The sequence below is a fragment of the Rousettus aegyptiacus genome, unplaced genomic scaffold (genome assembly GCF_014176215.1).
Source record: "Rousettus aegyptiacus isolate mRouAeg1 unplaced genomic scaffold, mRouAeg1.p scaffold_m13_p_5, whole genome shotgun sequence".
Classification (NCBI taxonomy): domain Eukaryota; kingdom Metazoa; phylum Chordata; class Mammalia; order Chiroptera; family Pteropodidae; genus Rousettus; species Rousettus aegyptiacus.
The window spans coordinates 17,191,202-17,209,775 of record NW_023416308.1 but is presented as its reverse complement, the minus strand read 5'-3'; the positions used below and the strand labels follow the sequence as shown (position 1 = coordinate 17,209,775).

The 18,574-nt window shown below is 49.2% G+C and overlaps 1 protein-coding gene across 6 annotated transcripts in view; it reads right to left on the bottom strand.

Annotated features, from left to right (window-relative positions):
* AP1B1 (adaptor related protein complex 1 subunit beta 1) overlaps positions 1 to 18,574 on the bottom strand; it is a 46,553-nt gene that overhangs the window by 8,448 nt on the left and 19,531 nt on the right. For 3 of the 6 annotated variants that reach the window (XM_016164326.2, XM_016164329.2, XM_016164328.2), the window contains 13 exons: positions 16,995 to 17,130; positions 16,040 to 16,285; positions 14,689 to 14,879; positions 13,688 to 13,909; positions 11,112 to 11,232; positions 10,558 to 10,653; positions 9,448 to 9,563; positions 8,953 to 9,118; positions 4,163 to 4,261; positions 3,468 to 3,727; positions 2,629 to 2,830; positions 1,829 to 1,849; positions 1,054 to 1,197 (listed from right to left, as the gene is read on the bottom strand). In XM_016164326.2, the coding sequence (XP_016019812.1) occupies positions 1,054 to 1,197; positions 1,829 to 1,849; positions 2,629 to 2,830; positions 3,468 to 3,727; positions 4,163 to 4,261; positions 8,953 to 9,118; positions 9,448 to 9,563; positions 10,558 to 10,653; positions 11,112 to 11,232; positions 13,688 to 13,909; positions 14,689 to 14,879; positions 16,040 to 16,285; positions 16,995 to 17,130 (2,020 nt within the window). The remainder of the gene's footprint in view (positions 1 to 1,053; positions 1,198 to 1,828; positions 1,850 to 2,628; positions 2,831 to 3,467; positions 3,728 to 4,162; positions 4,262 to 8,952; positions 9,119 to 9,447; positions 9,564 to 10,557; positions 10,654 to 11,111; positions 11,233 to 13,687; positions 13,910 to 14,688; positions 14,880 to 16,039; positions 16,286 to 16,994; positions 17,131 to 18,574) is intronic. The other 3 variants (XM_016164331.2, XM_016164330.2, XM_016164332.2) reach the window with 1 other exon arrangement.

Below are 18,574 nucleotides of genomic sequence, written 5' to 3'. Positions count from 1 at the left end.
GCAGAATAAGGCTGCTGGGAGGCTTTAGTGGAATGAGCTGTGCCATGTTCCTGCAGTCCCTGGCACGGAAGTGTGCAGCTGTCAGCACTAGACTTGCTGTCTGCTGTGGGCCCCCTGGGCTCGGATCCTGCCCGGGGGCTCCAGTCACCATTGCTGTGAATACAGCTGGCATATCTTGTAAGGCCAGGGCAGGTGCTGGCTCATAGTTTCTTAGTCACGATGAAGATAAAACTTTGTCCCTGAAGCCCTACTGTATGTGGCTGTGGGCAGGGGACCTTAGAAAAAAAAGAGGGGTGTGGCTGGGAACAAACTGGCAGACATGGTATCTGACCTGAGTGTTGTGAGGGCATCGGGCCCGGTCCATCCCAAAGCAGCTTCCTTTATGTTAAGGGCGGAGCCCACACTGTGCTCTCCTTAGTGCCAGGCCCACATGTTCTCATACTCCAGACTCAGCTCTCCTTCCCTTGCCTGCACCAAGTCTTCACAACTTTGAAATATATAATTTTATGCTTTTCCTTTTACATCTCCTCTATGCAGTAGGGGCATATTATTGATTATTTTGAAATAAAACATGTAAGTAGATACATAGTCCACAAATTTCATTTAAAAATAAGGAAAGGAAAATGGCATTATAAACTGTCTACTGTCAATAAGGGGCATTGAGTTGGATAGTACTGAGAACCATTGCTCCAAACAGATGGGACTTTTGCTGGTTCCTTAGAAGGTGCTGGGCTCTCCTTCACTTTCAGGCTTTTCCGCAGGCTGTTACCTCAGCCTGGAGCCCTCTTCCTACTTTGCCTGGCTAATTCTGACTTGATCTGTAGGCCTGAGCTCTAGCTTCCCTATAGGATGCCTTCCCAGCACCCCATGTCTGACTCAGAATCTCTTCCTTATGCTCCCACAGGCCCCAGCTGCCCTCCACAATGTGCTGGCAAACTGCTGCTCCTGGAGCCCATCCCACTGGCCTGAGCCAATTCCACAGAATTTAAGGAGCCCAAACTTCAGTCTCTAACTTCTTTCTGCTCTTGCCATGAGAGGAGGTGTGGTACTTACTGCTTTGGGGGCCACGTATGATCCAGACAGGGTGCCCACACCACTGGTCAAGTCAAAGAGGTCACTCAGGCCACTGCCCATGGGTGCTCCTAGGTTGGCTGGTACTGCTGCTGCTGGGGGTGTTACAAAGTTGGGGCCCCCAATCTGGAAAGCAACGAAAAGGGGTCAGAGGCAGGGTCCAATGCAGGGACATTAGGGGCCCAGAATGAGTAGAGCCACCTGGCTATTTAGAAAAGAGGGTAGTGGGGCAGCAGGGGGTCCCTCAGCGCTGCTGTCACATAACTCTAAATTGCAAAGACAAGACAGAGTGAGGTGGGTGGAGGAGAGACTCAGCCCTCCCATCTCCTGCAAGCTTTGAGCGTAGGGGTGACCTAAGTTACTGCTGCCCCTCTGGGAAAGGACTGAGGACATTCACAAACTAACACTCAGCTGACAGATAAAAGGGGTACCCAAGACATACTGCTGTGAGGGGGCTGTGCTAAAGCAGATGGGAGTGTGCCTGCCAGGATGTCAGAGAGGGGCCATGAGGACAGAGAGGGCTAGCGATCCTGAGGATGACAAGGCAACTTTTGTCATAGGATAGTGAGGATAGGGTAAGAAATTTATGGATATGGGGGCTCAGTGGCAACTGAGGTCAAAGGAGAGGCTGCCAGGACACTGGACAGAAGGCCAGGGCTGGAAGGGACTGCTTTGACATCATCTGACCCTTGGGATGCTGGGCCAGTGATCTCAGGAGCAGGGATGAAGGCTTGGTGACACAAAGGTTGAACCATACCCCTTCAGGCTCATCCCCCATCTCCAAGCAGAAGCAGGCAGGGTGAAGAGGACACAGGCAGCCACATGCATACAGAAAAGCCAGGAAGGAATATAAAGAGAGAGAAGAGAGAGAGAGAAAAAAAGAAAAGATTAGTTATTGCTGCCCTATCTGAGAAGAGTATGGTGCAAGGTTATGCTGGCCCTAGGAAGAGCCTAGACTGTCTCTGTGAAGGGCACCACACCCTGGTCTTACCCACCGCCCACATCCTATGCCACAGCCCTTTCTATCCTTTCTTGTTCCACAGCCTTGCAGACTTGAGCCAGGCATTGCTGAATGAAAAAGGCTCTGTTGCTCCCCCACTGGATGAAGTTCCAGGGAGATACCCATGCATCTTGCCACCCCCTTCTACAGGGGAGTACTGTCTCTGACCTCTCATAAACCTCTTTAAAGCCAAGCTGGTGCAGGGTATGGGGTTCAGTAGACACAGGTCTGGCTCCTATAGTCTTAAGGCCAAGGTGCCTGCAGGGTCAGACTTGGGGGAATGGACTAGGACTGGCCTTACACTGCCCCAAGTTTCTTGGGATTCAGTGGCCTGGCAAGGAACTAAGTTCTATGTCTGCTACTTAGCAGCTGTGCTCTCTTGGAGGGAAGTCACCTGACCTCTGTAAGCCTCAGTTTTCTCACCTGTAAGTAAGGAGCTACATGATCACCTATGCAAGCAGAGGTACCTAGTTGGTGCCTGGCATAGTGAAGGTGTTCAGTGATTGCTCTTCTGAAAATCATTATCACTGTCATCCAGAGGGGTTCCCAAGACATACCAGGCTGTCAAGGCCACCACCAAGGAGGTCCACAGCTCCCATCTGCACCGAGGAGGATGCCAGAGGTGGGCCGCTCACCGGGGGGCCGAGGTCCAGGTTGAGGAGGTCGCCCAGCAGGTCGCCCTGGGCAGGGATGACATCCGGCTGCTCACTAGAGGGCACTCCGGCAGGGGCTGTCTCAGGGCTCTCTGTGCTCTCACTCCTGTGAGGACACAGGCGGAAGGTTAGCAGGGTATGAGGTAGGGCTGTCTGAGGAAGGTCAAAGGTCGGAGTGCCCAGTCTCTAGGATCCTTCCCTAGGACATGCACCTGAGTGTCCTCACTGTCCCCAGAGGGGCTGTCTACATGCTTCTTCCTCCTCCCCCTTCCTCCAATCCATCTTTTTGGCTCTACAAGAGATCCAGCTTCATGAGAGTGAATGATGGGAGAGAACATCTGTATTTCACCACTTAGCCAGCTCTAGAGAGAGCACTGGGCCACCAAGCCAAACCTGGGACCGGCAGAGGAGGAAGGCAAGAACAGGAGTCTGTAATCAGAGAGAATGGGGTCTGAGCCCAGCTCTCTTGGCTGGGGATGCTGTACCAGGCACTCAAACTCTCTATGCCTATTATCCTCATCTGTTAAATGGGGACATCTCTAAGAGCTCTCATAACGATCAAATGAGGTCACCTAGACAATATCTAGTATATGGTAAGTATTCAATAAAAGGTCTCTAGAATCATAATTTTCCTCAGACTCAGGCCTTGCCGGGGTACATCACATCAGGACTGAGCACCTGTGCTACTGAACTGAGGAACAAGGTGGGGAGGTTCAGCCTGGTGACAGGCCCACTTCACTCACGAGGCAGTGCGGGGTGGCAGGCTCTTGTGCACAACACCCCGGCCCCCCTCCACAAAGGCGCTGGGTGGCTTGTGGTAGACGGAGGCCAGTGTGCCAATGTAGCAGATGAGCTCATCCAGCAGTGTAGGCTCGATGAGGTCAGTCTCTTCAGAGATGAGCGGCTTCTCGGCCAACACCACCTCCTTGGCAGCCACAGGGTCCGTAGAGAGCAGGCGCCAGTAGATGTAGCCACGGTCCCGCAGGTCTGGGTTGTCTGAGTCCTTTGGGGGGTGATGAGAAGCTCATGAAACTCAAAGCAGAGAAACCGGGTGAGAGAAAGGGGAAAGAATTTCAATGGACATGGCCCCCAGCCCTGCATTCTCTTCCCACTTTAGCCCACCAAGCGGGTCATGCCCACTTCCATCTCATTCCCTACTTCCCTCCATGGGAAGCCTGCCCTCCCTGTCCTCAAATAAACTCCCTGGTTCTCATAGACTTCCCTCTCCTCTCTCATTTACAGTCGGTCTCAACTTCACCACCTGACCCCATTCCATCTTGATTTGTGTCTGAGTTCCTTAAAGAGGTATTCTGGATTACTCTGGGGCCAAACTCACAATGGGGACAGTCTTAGGGGCAGGACCACCTGGGTCTGAACTAAAGTGCCCCTTGTGGAGCAAGAGTTGTGTTGGGCATAGTGGGGAGGCTGGGGCACTGACCTGAGTGGCCAAGCTGAGGACCTGCTGTACCAGCTCCTGGGTCTCTGTTGGCTTCTTCAGAAAGAGTTTCACAATGGCTGTCAGCAGCTGCAACTGAACCTGTAGAAAAACAGGAGGTGACAAGGAATAAGTGTGGGCCTCATGTGGGGATAGCAGGAAGCCAAAATATGGCATCACGGAGGGAAAAGGGGTTCAAAGGCCCTGGAAGTGAACAGCTTTCCTAGGTTTGAAGGTGGCCATGAAACACAGACGAAGGCCAGCAGGGATGTTGGTAGTGCTGAGTGCCCTAGACCTTGGCATCACCACTAAGGAGCTGGCCATTGTACTGTGTGGCAACCCTGTGTAAGCCAGGAGCTGCTGCCCAGCCCTGGGGTCCCAGAAACCTGTTAGGGCTCTGGGCCTCATGGTGCCTCAAGGAGCTCACAGCTTAAAAAGGCAACATGTAGCTGTTGAGCTTCTTAAAGGGACCATCTATCAACAAGAAGAAATGGTGCCAGTGAGGTCCAAGGGCCCACAGAGCTGGCTGTTTGTTGAGGAGCTGGGCTGCTAGCAGCCCTTTCTCAGCCTTCACCTGAACATGCCTTCTGCTGCCCTCAGCCTGACCATCACCTCCTTACCCCTAGGATCTCATGCTGACCCGAGCCCCCACAATGTTTTTGCAGCCTCCTGAACTCCCTCATCAGTGCTGTCCCACTGTATTGGAAATGCTTTCCACCCACTGCACTGGCCTGTGGAGAGAGCCCCTTGAAGGCAGATCATGTCTGTCACAGTTTTATTCCTGATTATTGCTCAATCTAGTACCCAGTGTATAGCAGACACTTAAGGAAAGATGACTGAAAAAACACCTTTGAAAGAACAATTACCTGCACATACTCCTTCCTTAGCCACATCTTATTTTTGCCAGTCCTAGGAAAAGAGGGCAGCCTGAGGCTCCTGAGCCACGGCTGTGCCAGGGTAGGTCTGCAGCAAGAGGGCACTTACAGAAACAAATGGCTTAATTACCCTGGTACTCAGAGTGGGCTCACAGCAGGAGGCAGGATGAAGGGGAGGCAGTCTGTTTCTGGGAATGGGTGATCCAGAGTCCCTGTGATTTTGTTATACATAGGCCAATAGCAGAGGAGCAGTGGGGTGGCTGTTTCGAAGACAAGAGGCAGCCTGGGAACTGGCTTCTATCCCTGGCTCTATCCTCTGGCTGGACAGCCTAGAGAAAGCCACTTACCCTTGGTCAGTGGAGAGGTGTGCCCACTTCAGGGGGCTCTTGTGAGCTTTGAAAATGGCAATATATGGCAACTGACTTAAGAGTTAGATTACATCTCATTTGAACTTTGGTTCTATCACTTCCCAGGTGGATGATCCTAGACAAGAGATTTAACTTCTCTGAGTGTTTCCTCATCCATAAAATGGGTATAATACTTCACAGGATTAATGGAAGAGTCAATAAGACAATACACATAAAGAATCTATTGTGTATTCTGTCATTATTGTTAATATCAGCACAGCCACCAAGAGGCTCTTTACCAAGTTATTCCCAATCCAAGTTAGCTGGCTGCCTGGATTCATTTATCACTGTCTGGTCTGCTACTCTGCCTGGGAGCTCTGGCTATGAGCCCAGCCCCTTTCACCTTCCAACAGCTCTCCTACAATGATACCGCTGCCTCTGACATCCACAGGTGTCAGATGCAGGCTGGACTGACATACCACCCTAGCTAACACTTTCTGGGGTACTCGTCCATGGCTGTAGAGGCCTAAGAGACAATCTAAAATAAGTTCTCAAACTGCAAAGCACTAAAGTATTCTTACAAAAGCTTTGAACTGTGTTGTGAAACCAGAAGGCAAACAGAGCAGGACACTTAATGAAAACACCACCACCACACAGCTACTGTTTGCTGAGCACTGGAGTGGGCAGTGTACCCACACCATCCAATAAGCTTTGCAAAAGCCCTGTCCTGGAGACCAGGAAATGGGCTTGGTGTGCTGAACTTGCACCAGGCCACCCAACACAGGAGGAGCCTGGATTTGTTTCCCCGCCTCAGGCTGCTGCGTAGCTTTCCCTTATCCAACTTCTCTGATCCCAGCTTTTTAATAGGCTTCTTAGAGAAGGAAGAGGCTGCAAAAGATTTACTCTATTATACGGGGAGAAACACCTTTACAAGACATCCTCTGCAGTAATCCCAGGCAGGATTTGATCGCAGGGGCAGAAACCATCGCAGGCCAAACTTTGCTTTTCAAGAGACAAGAATGAGAAGCTGGAGTGTTAAAAGTAAAGGCAGTTTTGGGGCAGGCTGACAGCTGGACATGGCAAGTAGTAGTGGCTGTAGGTGAGAATTACTTTTTGTGATGGACATTTATTGTTTTTACCCATCCAGTATCTATTCTTTCTTCTGGTAAGAGAAATGCTGGCTGTCCTTCAAAGAACTGCCCTTCTCTCTGCAGCCCTTGCAATCCATGGAGACCGGATGTGTGTCTGACAGACCTGGCCAAAATCAGAATGACTGGCTCAGGACGATGCAAATAAGCCTGGAATGTTACCAGAACTACTAAAAGGAAAGTAATTACAGGAGTGTCTGAGATGTAAGGACACAGCCTGAAACTGTTGACTCCTTGCAGGCTCCATTCATGGGAGCCTGCCCAAGGAAGAACCACCCCAGGGAGGCAGAAACGGCCATGATGCCATCATCTGAGCATCCATACCCAGGATTGCCAGAAGGGCACACTCCTGGAACTCACTAGCTACAAGAGTCAGTTGGTCTCTTTTCTGCCTGGACCAGTTTGCTTTTAAACCAATTCTTACCAGCACCAATACCACCATTAATGAGTGCTTATCATGGGCTGGGCACATGTTAAGAACGTTACACAAAGCATCCCATTCGACTTTCACAGCAACAAGAGGGTTGTGACCTTGTTTTATAAATGAGGAAAGTGAGGCACAGAATGATTAGCATAAAGCCACTGAGCCAGGAAGGGGCAGAAGAGGAGTTTGAATTCCAGGATCTCTGATTCCAAGGCCCTTGCTCTGACACACTAGGTTACCCTGCCCTATTTGGGAGAGAAAAGATTTTTGTGCTTACAGACATACATTTTAGAGTCTCTGTAAATGATCAGATACAGTTCACAGAAAAGGGAATACAAATGAGAAGACACTCAACCCCACTCAGAACAGAAATACAAGTAAAATGAAGCTACTGTACCACTTTTCATCTATCAGACTGGCAAAAGTAAAGTTTGAGGGTACACTAGGCTGGCATGGAGGTAAGGAGAGGGCTATCCACATCTCTGAGCTAGGAGTGTAAACCAGAACAATCTCTACGCCAAGGGAAATCTCCAATGCACAGGCCCTTTTACCAAGCCTTCTGCTTCTAAGAATTTATCCCCTAGCTGTACTTGCAGACATGCCTTACACAGCTTATTCGTAGCAGTACTGATGAAAAGAGCAGAAAACTGACTCCACCTATCTTTTCAGGGGAGGCTGGTTAAATAAGCATGGGACCTCTGCACAAAGGACTCCTATGCAGCTGTGAAAGGTTCTTATAAATTAATAATGGCAGAGCCTTCAGGTATATTTTTAAGGGAAAAAGGCAAGGTGTTGAACAATTTGAACTTGTATAGTATGCTGCTATCAGCAGTGTTTAGAAATATATGAGGAGGAAATATATATATAGTTGATCCTCATTATTCTTCGGGTCCACATTTAAAATTTACCTACTTGCTAAAATTTACTTGTAACCCCAAAATCAGCACTTGTGGTGTTTCAAAGCCATTCAGACACGTGCAAAGCAGTGCAAAATTTGAGTCACCTGACATACACATTCCCAGCAGAGGTCAAAATAGGCAACACTCTGCCTTTTTGTTCTCACGTTGTAAACAAATATTCTTTTCAGTCTATTTAGTGCCACATCTTTCACATTTTGGTGCTTTGTGTGGGTGATTTCTGTGTTTAAAATGGCCCCGAGTGTAGTGCTGAAGTGCTGCCTAGTGTTCATAAGTGCAAGAAGGCTGTGATGTGCCTTATGGAGAAAATGCATGTGTCAGATAAGCTTTGTTTAGGCAGAAGTTAGTGTTATTGGCCATAAGTTCAATGTTAATGAACCAACAATGTTTATTAAATAAGCTGTCTATAAACAGAAATACAAGTAAAACAGGGCTATATACTATCCAGTAGACAAAAATGTTGGGACCAGAGGCTCATAGGAACCCACCTCTGTATTTCTTCTAAGAGCACTGGAGGACTTGCTAATTCAGTATTTGTGGTAACTCTACAGAATATAAGAATCACAAATAACAAGAATCAACGGTGTATGTGTATGTTTACATGTATATAGAGGTGTGTGTTTACCTGCTGGTATATTCCTAAATTCTCTCTGGAAGTATCCCTAAGAAACCAATAAATAACAGTGGTGATCTCTGGGAGAACTGGTAGCTAGGAAAGAGAATTTTTACTATATATATCCTTTGTATCTTTTCAATTTTGAACAAAGTCAGTGTATTATCTATCCAAAGACGAATATGAAAATAAAACCAGAATGTTTTGTCTGCCTTCAGTGCACACCATCCATCACAGGCTGTCTTCATAAGTCCCTCTCAGGTACTGTAGTGTGGGAGGAAAAGGAGACACATCTGTCATCCATTCATCACTTATCTGTCTATCCACACCACCAATGCACTATTAGAAGGGGCAGGGCCCTGAGGGCTGTTGGCTGAGGGGAAGGTTACAGAGCATGATGGACTGCAATGGAACAAGCTGCCAATCATGACCTGTACCCTGGCCTGAGTCAGCTCACTTGATGGCTCACCTGGGTGCTCTCATCATGGAAGCCCTCGAGGAAGCTCTCCAGCAGTTCATCGGCATTGTCGATCCGCTCGGCGTACTCGCCCACAATCCAGATCATGGCAGCCCGGGCCTCGGGCTCATCCAGGGAGTCCAGATTCTCACACAGTGTGGCGATCACACTCTCGTACCTAGAGACCCAGCACACAGCTGGCATGTGAGCACTGAGGGAGGAGGCCTAGCAGGGGCCAAGAGAGACAGGCAGATGCCCTGAAAGACCCCAGGAAGGTGATGAGTAATGAGACTGGAGTTTTATGTTACATTTTAGTTCTTATTTTGGTCTGTGGAGCAGAGGAGGGGCAGCTCAGGAGAAGAAAACACAAAGGGTTTCTTTTGAGAATGCTATTTTGTGGCAGAGAAGCAAGGAAGAGGGGAGAGGCTCCTTCCTTGGTTTTTTTCCCCACCATCCCTGTCCCCAGGAGAACTGCATCACTCTCATTGGGAGGAGCAGACCACATACTTGTTGGGGTACTTGCGGAAGATGTCCTTGATAACCACGATGGCTTCCTGGACCACGTAGTTGACCTTGGTCTGGATGAGATCAAGCAGAGTGCTCACACAGCGCTCTGCAGATTGCTGTGGGAAGAAGAGATTGTGAGCAAGGGCCCTGGACCCTTCTCCAGCAGAACATCTGATGACTGTGCCTTGGCCAAGGGCTCAGTCATACCTTGCCCACCTTCCTTGTCACGGCAGGAGAAAAGAACACTTTCTTGAGATAAGTGGTGGGAGAATGAGTACAAAATGATGGCCCTGGGATGACAGGGACAGAAGGAGATAGAATTAGACTGAGGAGAAGGCCTGAGAGTGGGGAGTCCTCTCAGCCAAGCCCTGAGGGTACAGAGACCAAGCTCCAGCCCAACTTTACCTCACTTCTACTTGTTTCTCAAAATGGTCTCCTGGGACCAAAAACACTTAGAAAAGCTCTGCTTGGACAGTCCCCACCCCACGTCATTCCAATGCACTGTGCTAATGCCCTTGTGGGAGAGATTTCTCAGGATGCCATCAAAGGTGCCAAAGGGAAAATGCCACAAGGTGCTGGAGTGACAAGCTGTCTTAGGATCTCCTAGCCCCCAGCAGACCTGATTAAGGAGAGTCAGCTCTGTGGTTAAGGCACAGCTCCATAGGCAGAGAATAGGAGTGATGAAATGCCTAGACATGGGGTCTGGATAGCCCTCGGGAGCTTGGAGAAAGGGGCACATGAACAGCTGAATCATGATATTTGCCAAAACATTTGAAAGGCAGAGCCCCAAAGCTCTATGGAATGAAAGCTAAGTCTACCAGGGCCACCACCAGCTGGGGCTGCCCCATCCTCTTAGCTAATATTGCAAAGGAACCCATGATTCTGATAGGTAAATTTCATCTGCAACAACTCAAAGGCCTAAGGGAGATTACAGAATGAGAAGCAGCCCAATCAAATCTGTATAGTGGGTGCTTTGGGGACTATGGTGGTGACCCTCAGGCCTCCAAGACTATGAGCAGCTGGCAGATTCTGCTGCAATCAGATTGATTTCCTGGCTTCATCTTTCCCCCTCATCCTCTCCAAGCTGAAGACAGAGTTCCAGAACCTCACCTCCACCTTGATGGCACAACGGCCAATGGCTCGCACAGCCTTCCGTACAAAGTCTACATCCACCTCTGTTGCGTACTCTTTAAGCTCTGCCAAGACCTGTGGGCCAAACAGAGAAGATAAGTTTGAAGGGGTTCTGGTGGGGCAACCTCCTGGAATACCAGGGGCAGTGGGGATGCATAGATTCCTAGAAGGGTGGGATTCTGCCTCTTGCTAGAGGTGGAAGGCCCAAGGGAGAGAGCTGTCAGGTGCCCCAAGAGGAAAGCAGGGAAGGACTAGTTGGCAGGGCTGGACAACCCATTTTTAGGTTGATATAGTTAACATAGCCACCTAACTATCACTTTTCAATGGATGGATAATAACGCAAAGAACAAATTCCTTATCACTTAACATTTGTTACGTGCTTGCTTACAGAGCCCCGTGCCCTGTGCTTAGCACTCTTCATGAGTTGACCTGTTAACAGTGAGAACAGGCAGCCTGCCCAGAGACCACAGCTCGTTGGTGGTGTTACTGTCCAACACCAACGCCTGTGCCCCTGGCCACTGCCCTCTGCTGACCTGGGCAATGTTGGCTTGGGAGGCCAGGCGGATCATGATGTCCAGCTTCTCCAGCTTCACGTAGATGGGGTCATTGTACTTCACGAAAAAGACCTTCATCTCGTGCTTTAGGATCTCAGGCCTGGTGGCAGGGCAAGGTTGCCCGAAGAGCAAAAAGCAAGTCATAAGCCCTGTGAGAAAACCCCTTCCATGTCTGCTGGGACATTTCTGGGGTCTGAGGTGGAGTCCAACATCAATGAAGGCAGTCACCACCATGGCTGCACACTCCTGGTCAGGGCCCTCTGATTGGCCTGAGCAAAGTTCTGACTAACCATTATGTGTCTAATCACATCCCAGGAAGGGAAGACGGAATTTGAGCAAGAGATAGGTCACATTAGAGGCACCAGGCAATGCGCTTGGTTTCAATCCCAGCTGATGATTACGGCCTCTGCTTCCTCACCCATGCAATGGGCATGGCACTGACTATGCTAGAGAGTGTTACCATTGCAGACCTGAGTCTCTAGTTTTAGAAAGGTCTGGAGTCTGGGAACTCAGCTTTTGGGCGTGTTTTCACCATTCCCTAGATGATAAAAGTGGTTAACTGTGCCTAGACTGTATAAACAATATGGTCTATGTTAAATACCTCCTTTTCTTTTGGGAGTCGGAATTTTGGTAGGTGCCAGGCAGAGTGTACCGACATGGGTGTCAAATAGGCGCCCCCAGGCAGAAACATTATACCCATGTCATTGCATCTTGTTGCTGAGGGAGGAGTGTACTTTTTGTCACCTCCGCCCCCGTGGAAGGGAGGGAGTATAAGGAAGCATGTGGACTCCTCCAGACTCCACTGTGTCATTCTCCGTTAGGACCCAGTTGTGTATGCACCCTCACTATGCCAATAATAAATCTTAACTGGGAGAACAACTACATGCTGACTCCCATGAGTTCTAGTGAGTCTTTGAATGCAGGGTGGTCCTGGGGGCCCCCCCAGATACCTACAAAACAGGATCGTTGTGAGTTAGACATGAAGCATCTAATGTAATTAATGTGTGCCTTACAAAAGGCTTTACAGGAGCTGTCACCAGTGTCACCAGTGCTCCTTTCTCAACTGGCACCATCCACCTCATTTTTCTTAGATGAGGAAAGCTAAGAGGTGGAGAGGCTTGCACCAGGTCACACGGCTAGTGCTAATGAGAGTCACCATCAACTCCTATGCTCTTTCCAGAACAGAAAGGATGGTGGAAAAGGAATGAGGACATGATGAAGGAGGACACAGCAGAGAGGAAGGGGAGGGGGCCCTGGGTACTCCGTGCTGGTGTGCAAGCTGTAGGGAGGTCCTGACAAAGCAGGAAGCCTCCACCATGCCTCTGAGGGAGGCAGGTTCCCAAGCTGGGGACAGCAGGAAGAAGTGATTTCTACAATCGGGACTTGGCAAAAAGTGCTGAACTGCATGTCAGGGCTGGGCCAGGTGATGCCTTGGTGACACGGTAAACTTCTTAAGAGATTTGCAGTGTTAAATATAGCCCAGGGAGCCCTTTGTCCTGATCGTGATCCACAGGTTACACCTTACTAATCCCACCCTGCAGCTGGGAATCCCTGTCTTACCCCTTTGTCTAGGCTCTCAGAGCTTTCTCATATTTAATTCCCAAACCTTCACAAATGTCTCAATTCCACTGGGCCACCAAGAGTGTCCTAAGAACAAGGCTAATGCTAAAATGACAAGAAGCATGCGCTTTCTTTCAAGAGAGAATGCCTACAAGGCCCCTTTTCTCTGCATAGCCCTGCTCCCACCAATAGGGTTGCTATAACATATGGGTGCTCGTGAGTTAGTTGCTGAGCGAGTCAAAAAGGCTGGGAGAACTTGAGTCCAGCTCTACTCTGTGGAGCTGCTGGTCTCCTTCACTGGCTTGTTCCAGAGAACTCTTTCTGCTCTGGGTCCCTCACACCTGCAATGCTAATTCCTTTTTCATCCCAACCTGCCCTGAGCATCAGGCACCTTCCCTTAGGAGGAGCGGCTTACTGCTGTAATCGTTCCCATGGAGAGGATGAAAATGGGCTGCATAGCTTCTGAGCAACTCTGACATACCCCTCCCCTGCCCCAGACTGATGCAAAGTCCACGGCACCTTACCACCTGCAGTTCTCCAACCTCAGACTCTGTCCCCAGGAAAAATACATGCGCACAGACAAAATCTTACACCACGTTTCTGTGGAGCCATCCATTGTCTGTGGTTAAGAAGCTCCATGTTAGCCTTTACCTGATCTGCTACCTGATTAGACTAAGCCAGGGTTTCTCAACCTCACCACTACTGACATTTTGGATGAAACAGTTCTCTGTGGTAGGGCTGTCCTATGCATTGTAAGATATTAAGCAGCCTCCCTGGCCTCTACCCACTAGATGTAGCACCCCCAGGTATGACAATCAAAAATGTCTCTAGACATTGTCATATGTCCCCTAGGGGACAAAGCTGTCCCTGGCTGAAAACCCCTGGGTTAAGCTACTGAAACTTCCTATACAGTGACATGTCTGTTTCCCTTGAGCCCGTTCCCAGTAGCAGAACCCCCAGGAGTACACACGGCATGTGTGTGGCAGTCCTGGTACCTTTTCTGCACGATGAGGTTGATGTTGCGCAAAGCCACATACTGTAGCTCAGGCTCAGCTGACAGCAGTGTGACCAAGGGTGGGGCCAGCTTCTTGAGCAGTGTGCCATAGTAGTCCAGGTCCTTGGACAACATCTCCATGAACTTCATTAGCACCTTCACAGCAGAAAGCACCACAGCTGAGTTGGCGTGGGAGAGCCTGGGGGTGACCCGCTCACAAATGCTAGGGTCCGTTCCAAGGGGGCAAATAGGAGAGACAGACAAGGGGAAACAGCTGTTTTTAGTTATCGAAATAGCACGTCTTTTGTAAGTGGAAGATCTAGATTCTGGTTCTGCAGCGTGTAAACTGACCCCAAGCAGATGAAAACCACTCTGAAACTCATCTAGAAAATGAGGCCGACAACACAGGGTTGCTGGGGCTTAAATGAGACAATGTGTGTAAAGTACCAGCACAATGCCCCGCGTACAGAAAATACTCGATAAATGTCAACTCTCCTTTTCCCCCACTATGATGGCGTTCAAAAGAGGCAGGACATCATGTTGGTTACAACCAAGAGTCAGGGGAGTTTCAGCTAGGTGACCTGCACACTTTTCCTCTACCTCTCTAAGCCAGAGTTTCCTTACCTGTAAAATGGGGACAATGATGGGACCACTTTCAGAGTTGCTCTAGGATTATCAAATTCATGGGAAGTGAGAATTCAACGAATGTTGGCTCAGATGCTATCTACCTTCTTCACTGAACCTGAGGGAACCAGGATTTCTGTCAGCTCTCAGGTCAGGTCCTAAGCACTGTGTGAGCACTGACTGCTTGAAGCAACACCACTGAAAGCCTGGCTCTGGCTTCTCTCAAGTGAGTCTGAAGATGATCTATGGGTAGCCCTTCACCCTGATTGGGATCCACGGGTTACTATACGTTACTGGGGCAAGGCCCTAGGAAGGAGCCCACTGGAGGACTGAGGACCAGCTCCAGCTGGGCTGGTAAGCAGAGGGCAGCCTGCTCACCTCTGGGCCTCTCGGTCGTCCTTGGGCGTGTAGTTGGCCAGGCAGTCCAGGATGAAGATCTGGCCCCATTCAGTGCACTCGTTCAGGGCTGTTAGTAGCTTATTTATAGACTGAGGGTTCAGGTCAAGGAGGTTGCTGCTGGGGTGAGACTCGGCGATCTCCGAGAGAGCAGCTACAGCGTTTGCAACCACCTAGTTGAGAGGGTAGAAGGGGCAGCGGCTGGGGACACTGCTCATAGGCCAGAGGGCAGTGGGGCTAATGATGTTGCCCGGTCAGAGGTTGAATATCCTGAAAACACACAACCTGATAGGCGGGGTCTGGAGCACAGAGACCCACTCTAAGCACTCATCCTACTGACTCCTCTGTAAACTGGAACTAAAATAAGTGCACTTGCCATTAAAGAAAAAAAAGAAGATAAAAAGAAGAAAGATCTAGTGCCGGGTGCCTGGCAACAAAAGCATTCCAGCTACCTAACACACAGCATTCATCTATCAGTTACAATAGCTCACTTTGGGGGTTATCAACAGTGTTTCTCTCAGAGAGATTTCTGTAGAGCCTCTCAGGGCTACTGGGGACAGATGGGGACTGGAATAGAGAGGGGCTTGCCAGGTGAAGCTCTGGGCCCTCAACCCATTTCCTACAGAACAGCTGTTTTTATGCTCTTCACAAGGTTTTCAACTTCTTCCATGACAAACAGTGTGCCAATGGCCATCCATGTACTGGCCACTCAGCACCTGTGTGTGATCAGTCTTTCTGTAGGACAGAGGGGGTTGGCTAGGCTGCTGGGTTTGTGCATTTCATTTTAAACAAGGGCTGCTGAACTGCCCTGCAAAGTGCTGCCCACCACTGTGTGTGAGAAGACAAGTTCCCCTTCCAGCTACATCCTACTGTCCTATCCTTCAAGCTATGTTATTTCGGGGTAACCTCTATAGCCCTGCAAAGATGTTGGGAAAGGGAAAAGCGCCTCACATCCAGAGCTCACCAGTGGTCTTTGTGAGACAATGATAGTGATTGGTTGCACACTCACTGTGTGCCAGGTTATACCAGGCACGTTGCCTTCACAGCACTCCTGCCAATCATGTAGAATTAGATCCATCTTACTGATAAAGAAAAGAGGATTCTGGAATGTTAGGCAGCTTGCCCAAAGTCACACAACTTGTTAAAGAAAGCATAAAGAAGGGAATCCAGGTCTAGCTCACTCCAAAGGTGGTGTCTAAATCATGGCAGGCACGAGAATAATTAGCCCACCCAGCAAGGCTCTGACTTCTAGGAACTGGGAACTGTCTGGCAGAGGGTCTATTCAAGGTCTTCTCAAGCAACCCAGGAAGTGGTGAAGATGGCAGCAACTTACCATGGGGTTAGAGTCAGATATGAGGTCTTTAAGGGTGTCCAGGAAGCCCTGGTCCTCTACCAGCTGGGCGTTGATGTCATGTAGCTTGGCCACGCACACGGCTGCTGTCTTGCGCACGTATGGATCCTCATCTTTCAGGCACTTCCGGAGTGGCTCGCACAGGTACTCTGTGATCTTGTCAACGCGGATGCAGCCCATGGTCCGCACAGCCAGGGCCCGGATCAGGGGGTTAGGGTCCTCACAGTCCTAAGGGGAATGAGCCACATCAGACGGCTACTAAGAGATTTCCCACCAACTGAGGCCGACAGCATCAAAAGTGCCAAGTATGGGTGCCTAGCCTATGCCAGATACTGTGCTGAGCCTTTGTGTTTTGTTAACTTTGATCCTCACAGCAGACACATAATATTCTTCCTGTTTTGCAGGTGAGAGAGCTGAGGATCTCAGGAAGGTTGAGAGCTCACCCAGTCGCAGAGCAGAGCTGTGAGTCAAACCCTCATCCATCTAGTGCCAACCCTTAATCTTTCCATTGCGCCACAGAACTCCTCATTTGCCTGTATCTGTGCATCAGCAGGTGTAGGAGGAGCTAAGGTTCTAAAGGTGCACAGAACTGACAATTGGAGTCCCCACTTCCTCCTCAATCTGGAGGACAGAAAATGCAGAAAGGAGCAAAGTCTAGAAGGGGAACAGAGAAGCTCTGATACTAGCTGAATCCTGTCCTGGCAAAGGATGCAGGCAATGGTTCATCCCTAGGGGCACTAGGGGACCTCCCATGGAATGAGTTAGCAGGGTCTGTAGCATCTGATTTTCTGGAGATGGGAGTCCATTGCTGGAAGATGAAGCCCTCAGACTGGAAGTCAGAGGGCCTGGTAAGGGCCATAGTGCCTCACCTCAGAAAACTGAGGGGAGATGGAGCCGTGAGCACCCATATCCCTCCTCCCACCAACCTCCTACTCACCTTCACAAAGGTGTTGACAGCCATGATGGCCATGTCAGGCTGACTCTTGGCATAGTTCATTAAGTACAGGTACACCAGCTTCTTTAGTTCCAGGTTGTCCGTCTGCATACAGTTTACCACGTCGGGAAAGAGGGCACTAGAAGGTCAAAATGGTGTCAGTGTGGGGAAAGCTGAAGAATGAGAAAGATTTTTCAGGCAGCTAATGAAGGGATGGAGGTGTGGGTAGACAGTGGATAGGAGGAAAGGAGAAAGATAACAAGACTTCCTAGTTAAAGGGAGGGCATCAGCTATGCTGTTACCATGAACACCTACTGGTAGAAATAGAATTCCAAAGGGTGATTTTTAAAAGCAAAAAAAGTCCTCTGTTCTTTTCTTAGTGTTCAAACATGAGCTCTGGAGCCCATCAGACCTGGCTCAAACTCAGCTCTGTCTCTTGTTAGCTGTATGAAGTTGGAACAAAAAAGAAAAAAGAAAGGTGCAACAAAACCCCATTTTACAGGGCCCCTGTGATAATTATAGAAGATAACATACTTGATATCTGGGAGGTGGTAAATACATGAAAATGATTGTTTTCCTCCCAATACTTAATGTGGCCCCTTATATTGGGCTGCTGGTTCAGGAAGGTTGTAGAAAAGCAGGGATGGGCCATGCTGCTTTTACCACAAGGGCCAGCTCAAGTATCCACTAAAAAAACCATCCCAGTATGTCCTGAGCATGTACTATATACAACAGGCTTGGTATTAAGGGCTCTTAATATGTACCTGATCTCATTTAACAGCCCTGAGAAGCCAGAGTATTGTCCCATCTTACAGAAGACAATAAATGTCAAATAACCTGCCTGAGGAGCCAGGTCTGACTCTGAAGCTTATGCTCAAGATTGCCGCTATTCTGGGTAGAACTGTTCCCAACATGGTACCCACAGTCCCAGAGTCACAGGCCCCCTGAGATGTGAAATATTGTTAGAGATCAATTTTCTATCTCTGGATTCATCACCTTCCCTTTCAAGTCTTGTGATTTTATGGGTAAGAACATGGTAACAGAGACTTAAGAGGTCAAAGTGAACTTTCTGAGCCCCAACAGGCAGAAGACCCATTGGTGCTGAAACTGATACATCATCTTGGAAGATGAGACACCAAAAATAACGGGATGAGGGCTGTGCGGGGAGAAAAGGACCAGCTGATGAGCTCAACTTGCTCTTTTGGGTCTGTCACATCAGCAACACAAACTCATCTGAGATAAAAGAATCAAGAGGCTTCCTCTGTGAAGAGGTGACAGTGGTGTTTTAGGTGGAGAGTGGCATTGTCCTGGAAGGAATTTAATTTGGAAGGAGGCATAGTTTTCCAGTAGATGCCTGATCCCTTTGTTACTCTGTCTTCGGGAGGTCCCTCTGCAGAACTGTTTCTCCTGTGGCACTGTCAGGAAGTCCTTGCTGGGGGTGGCAATGGGATAGGGCAGTCCATGGAGAAGTTTGGAGCAGTGTGATCCTGCTGTGGGATCCAGATGGGGAGCAGCTCCACATTAGCACCCGGGCCTACGAAGCACGGGGATGGGCACCATGAAGGTGCAGAGGAGAGGAAATG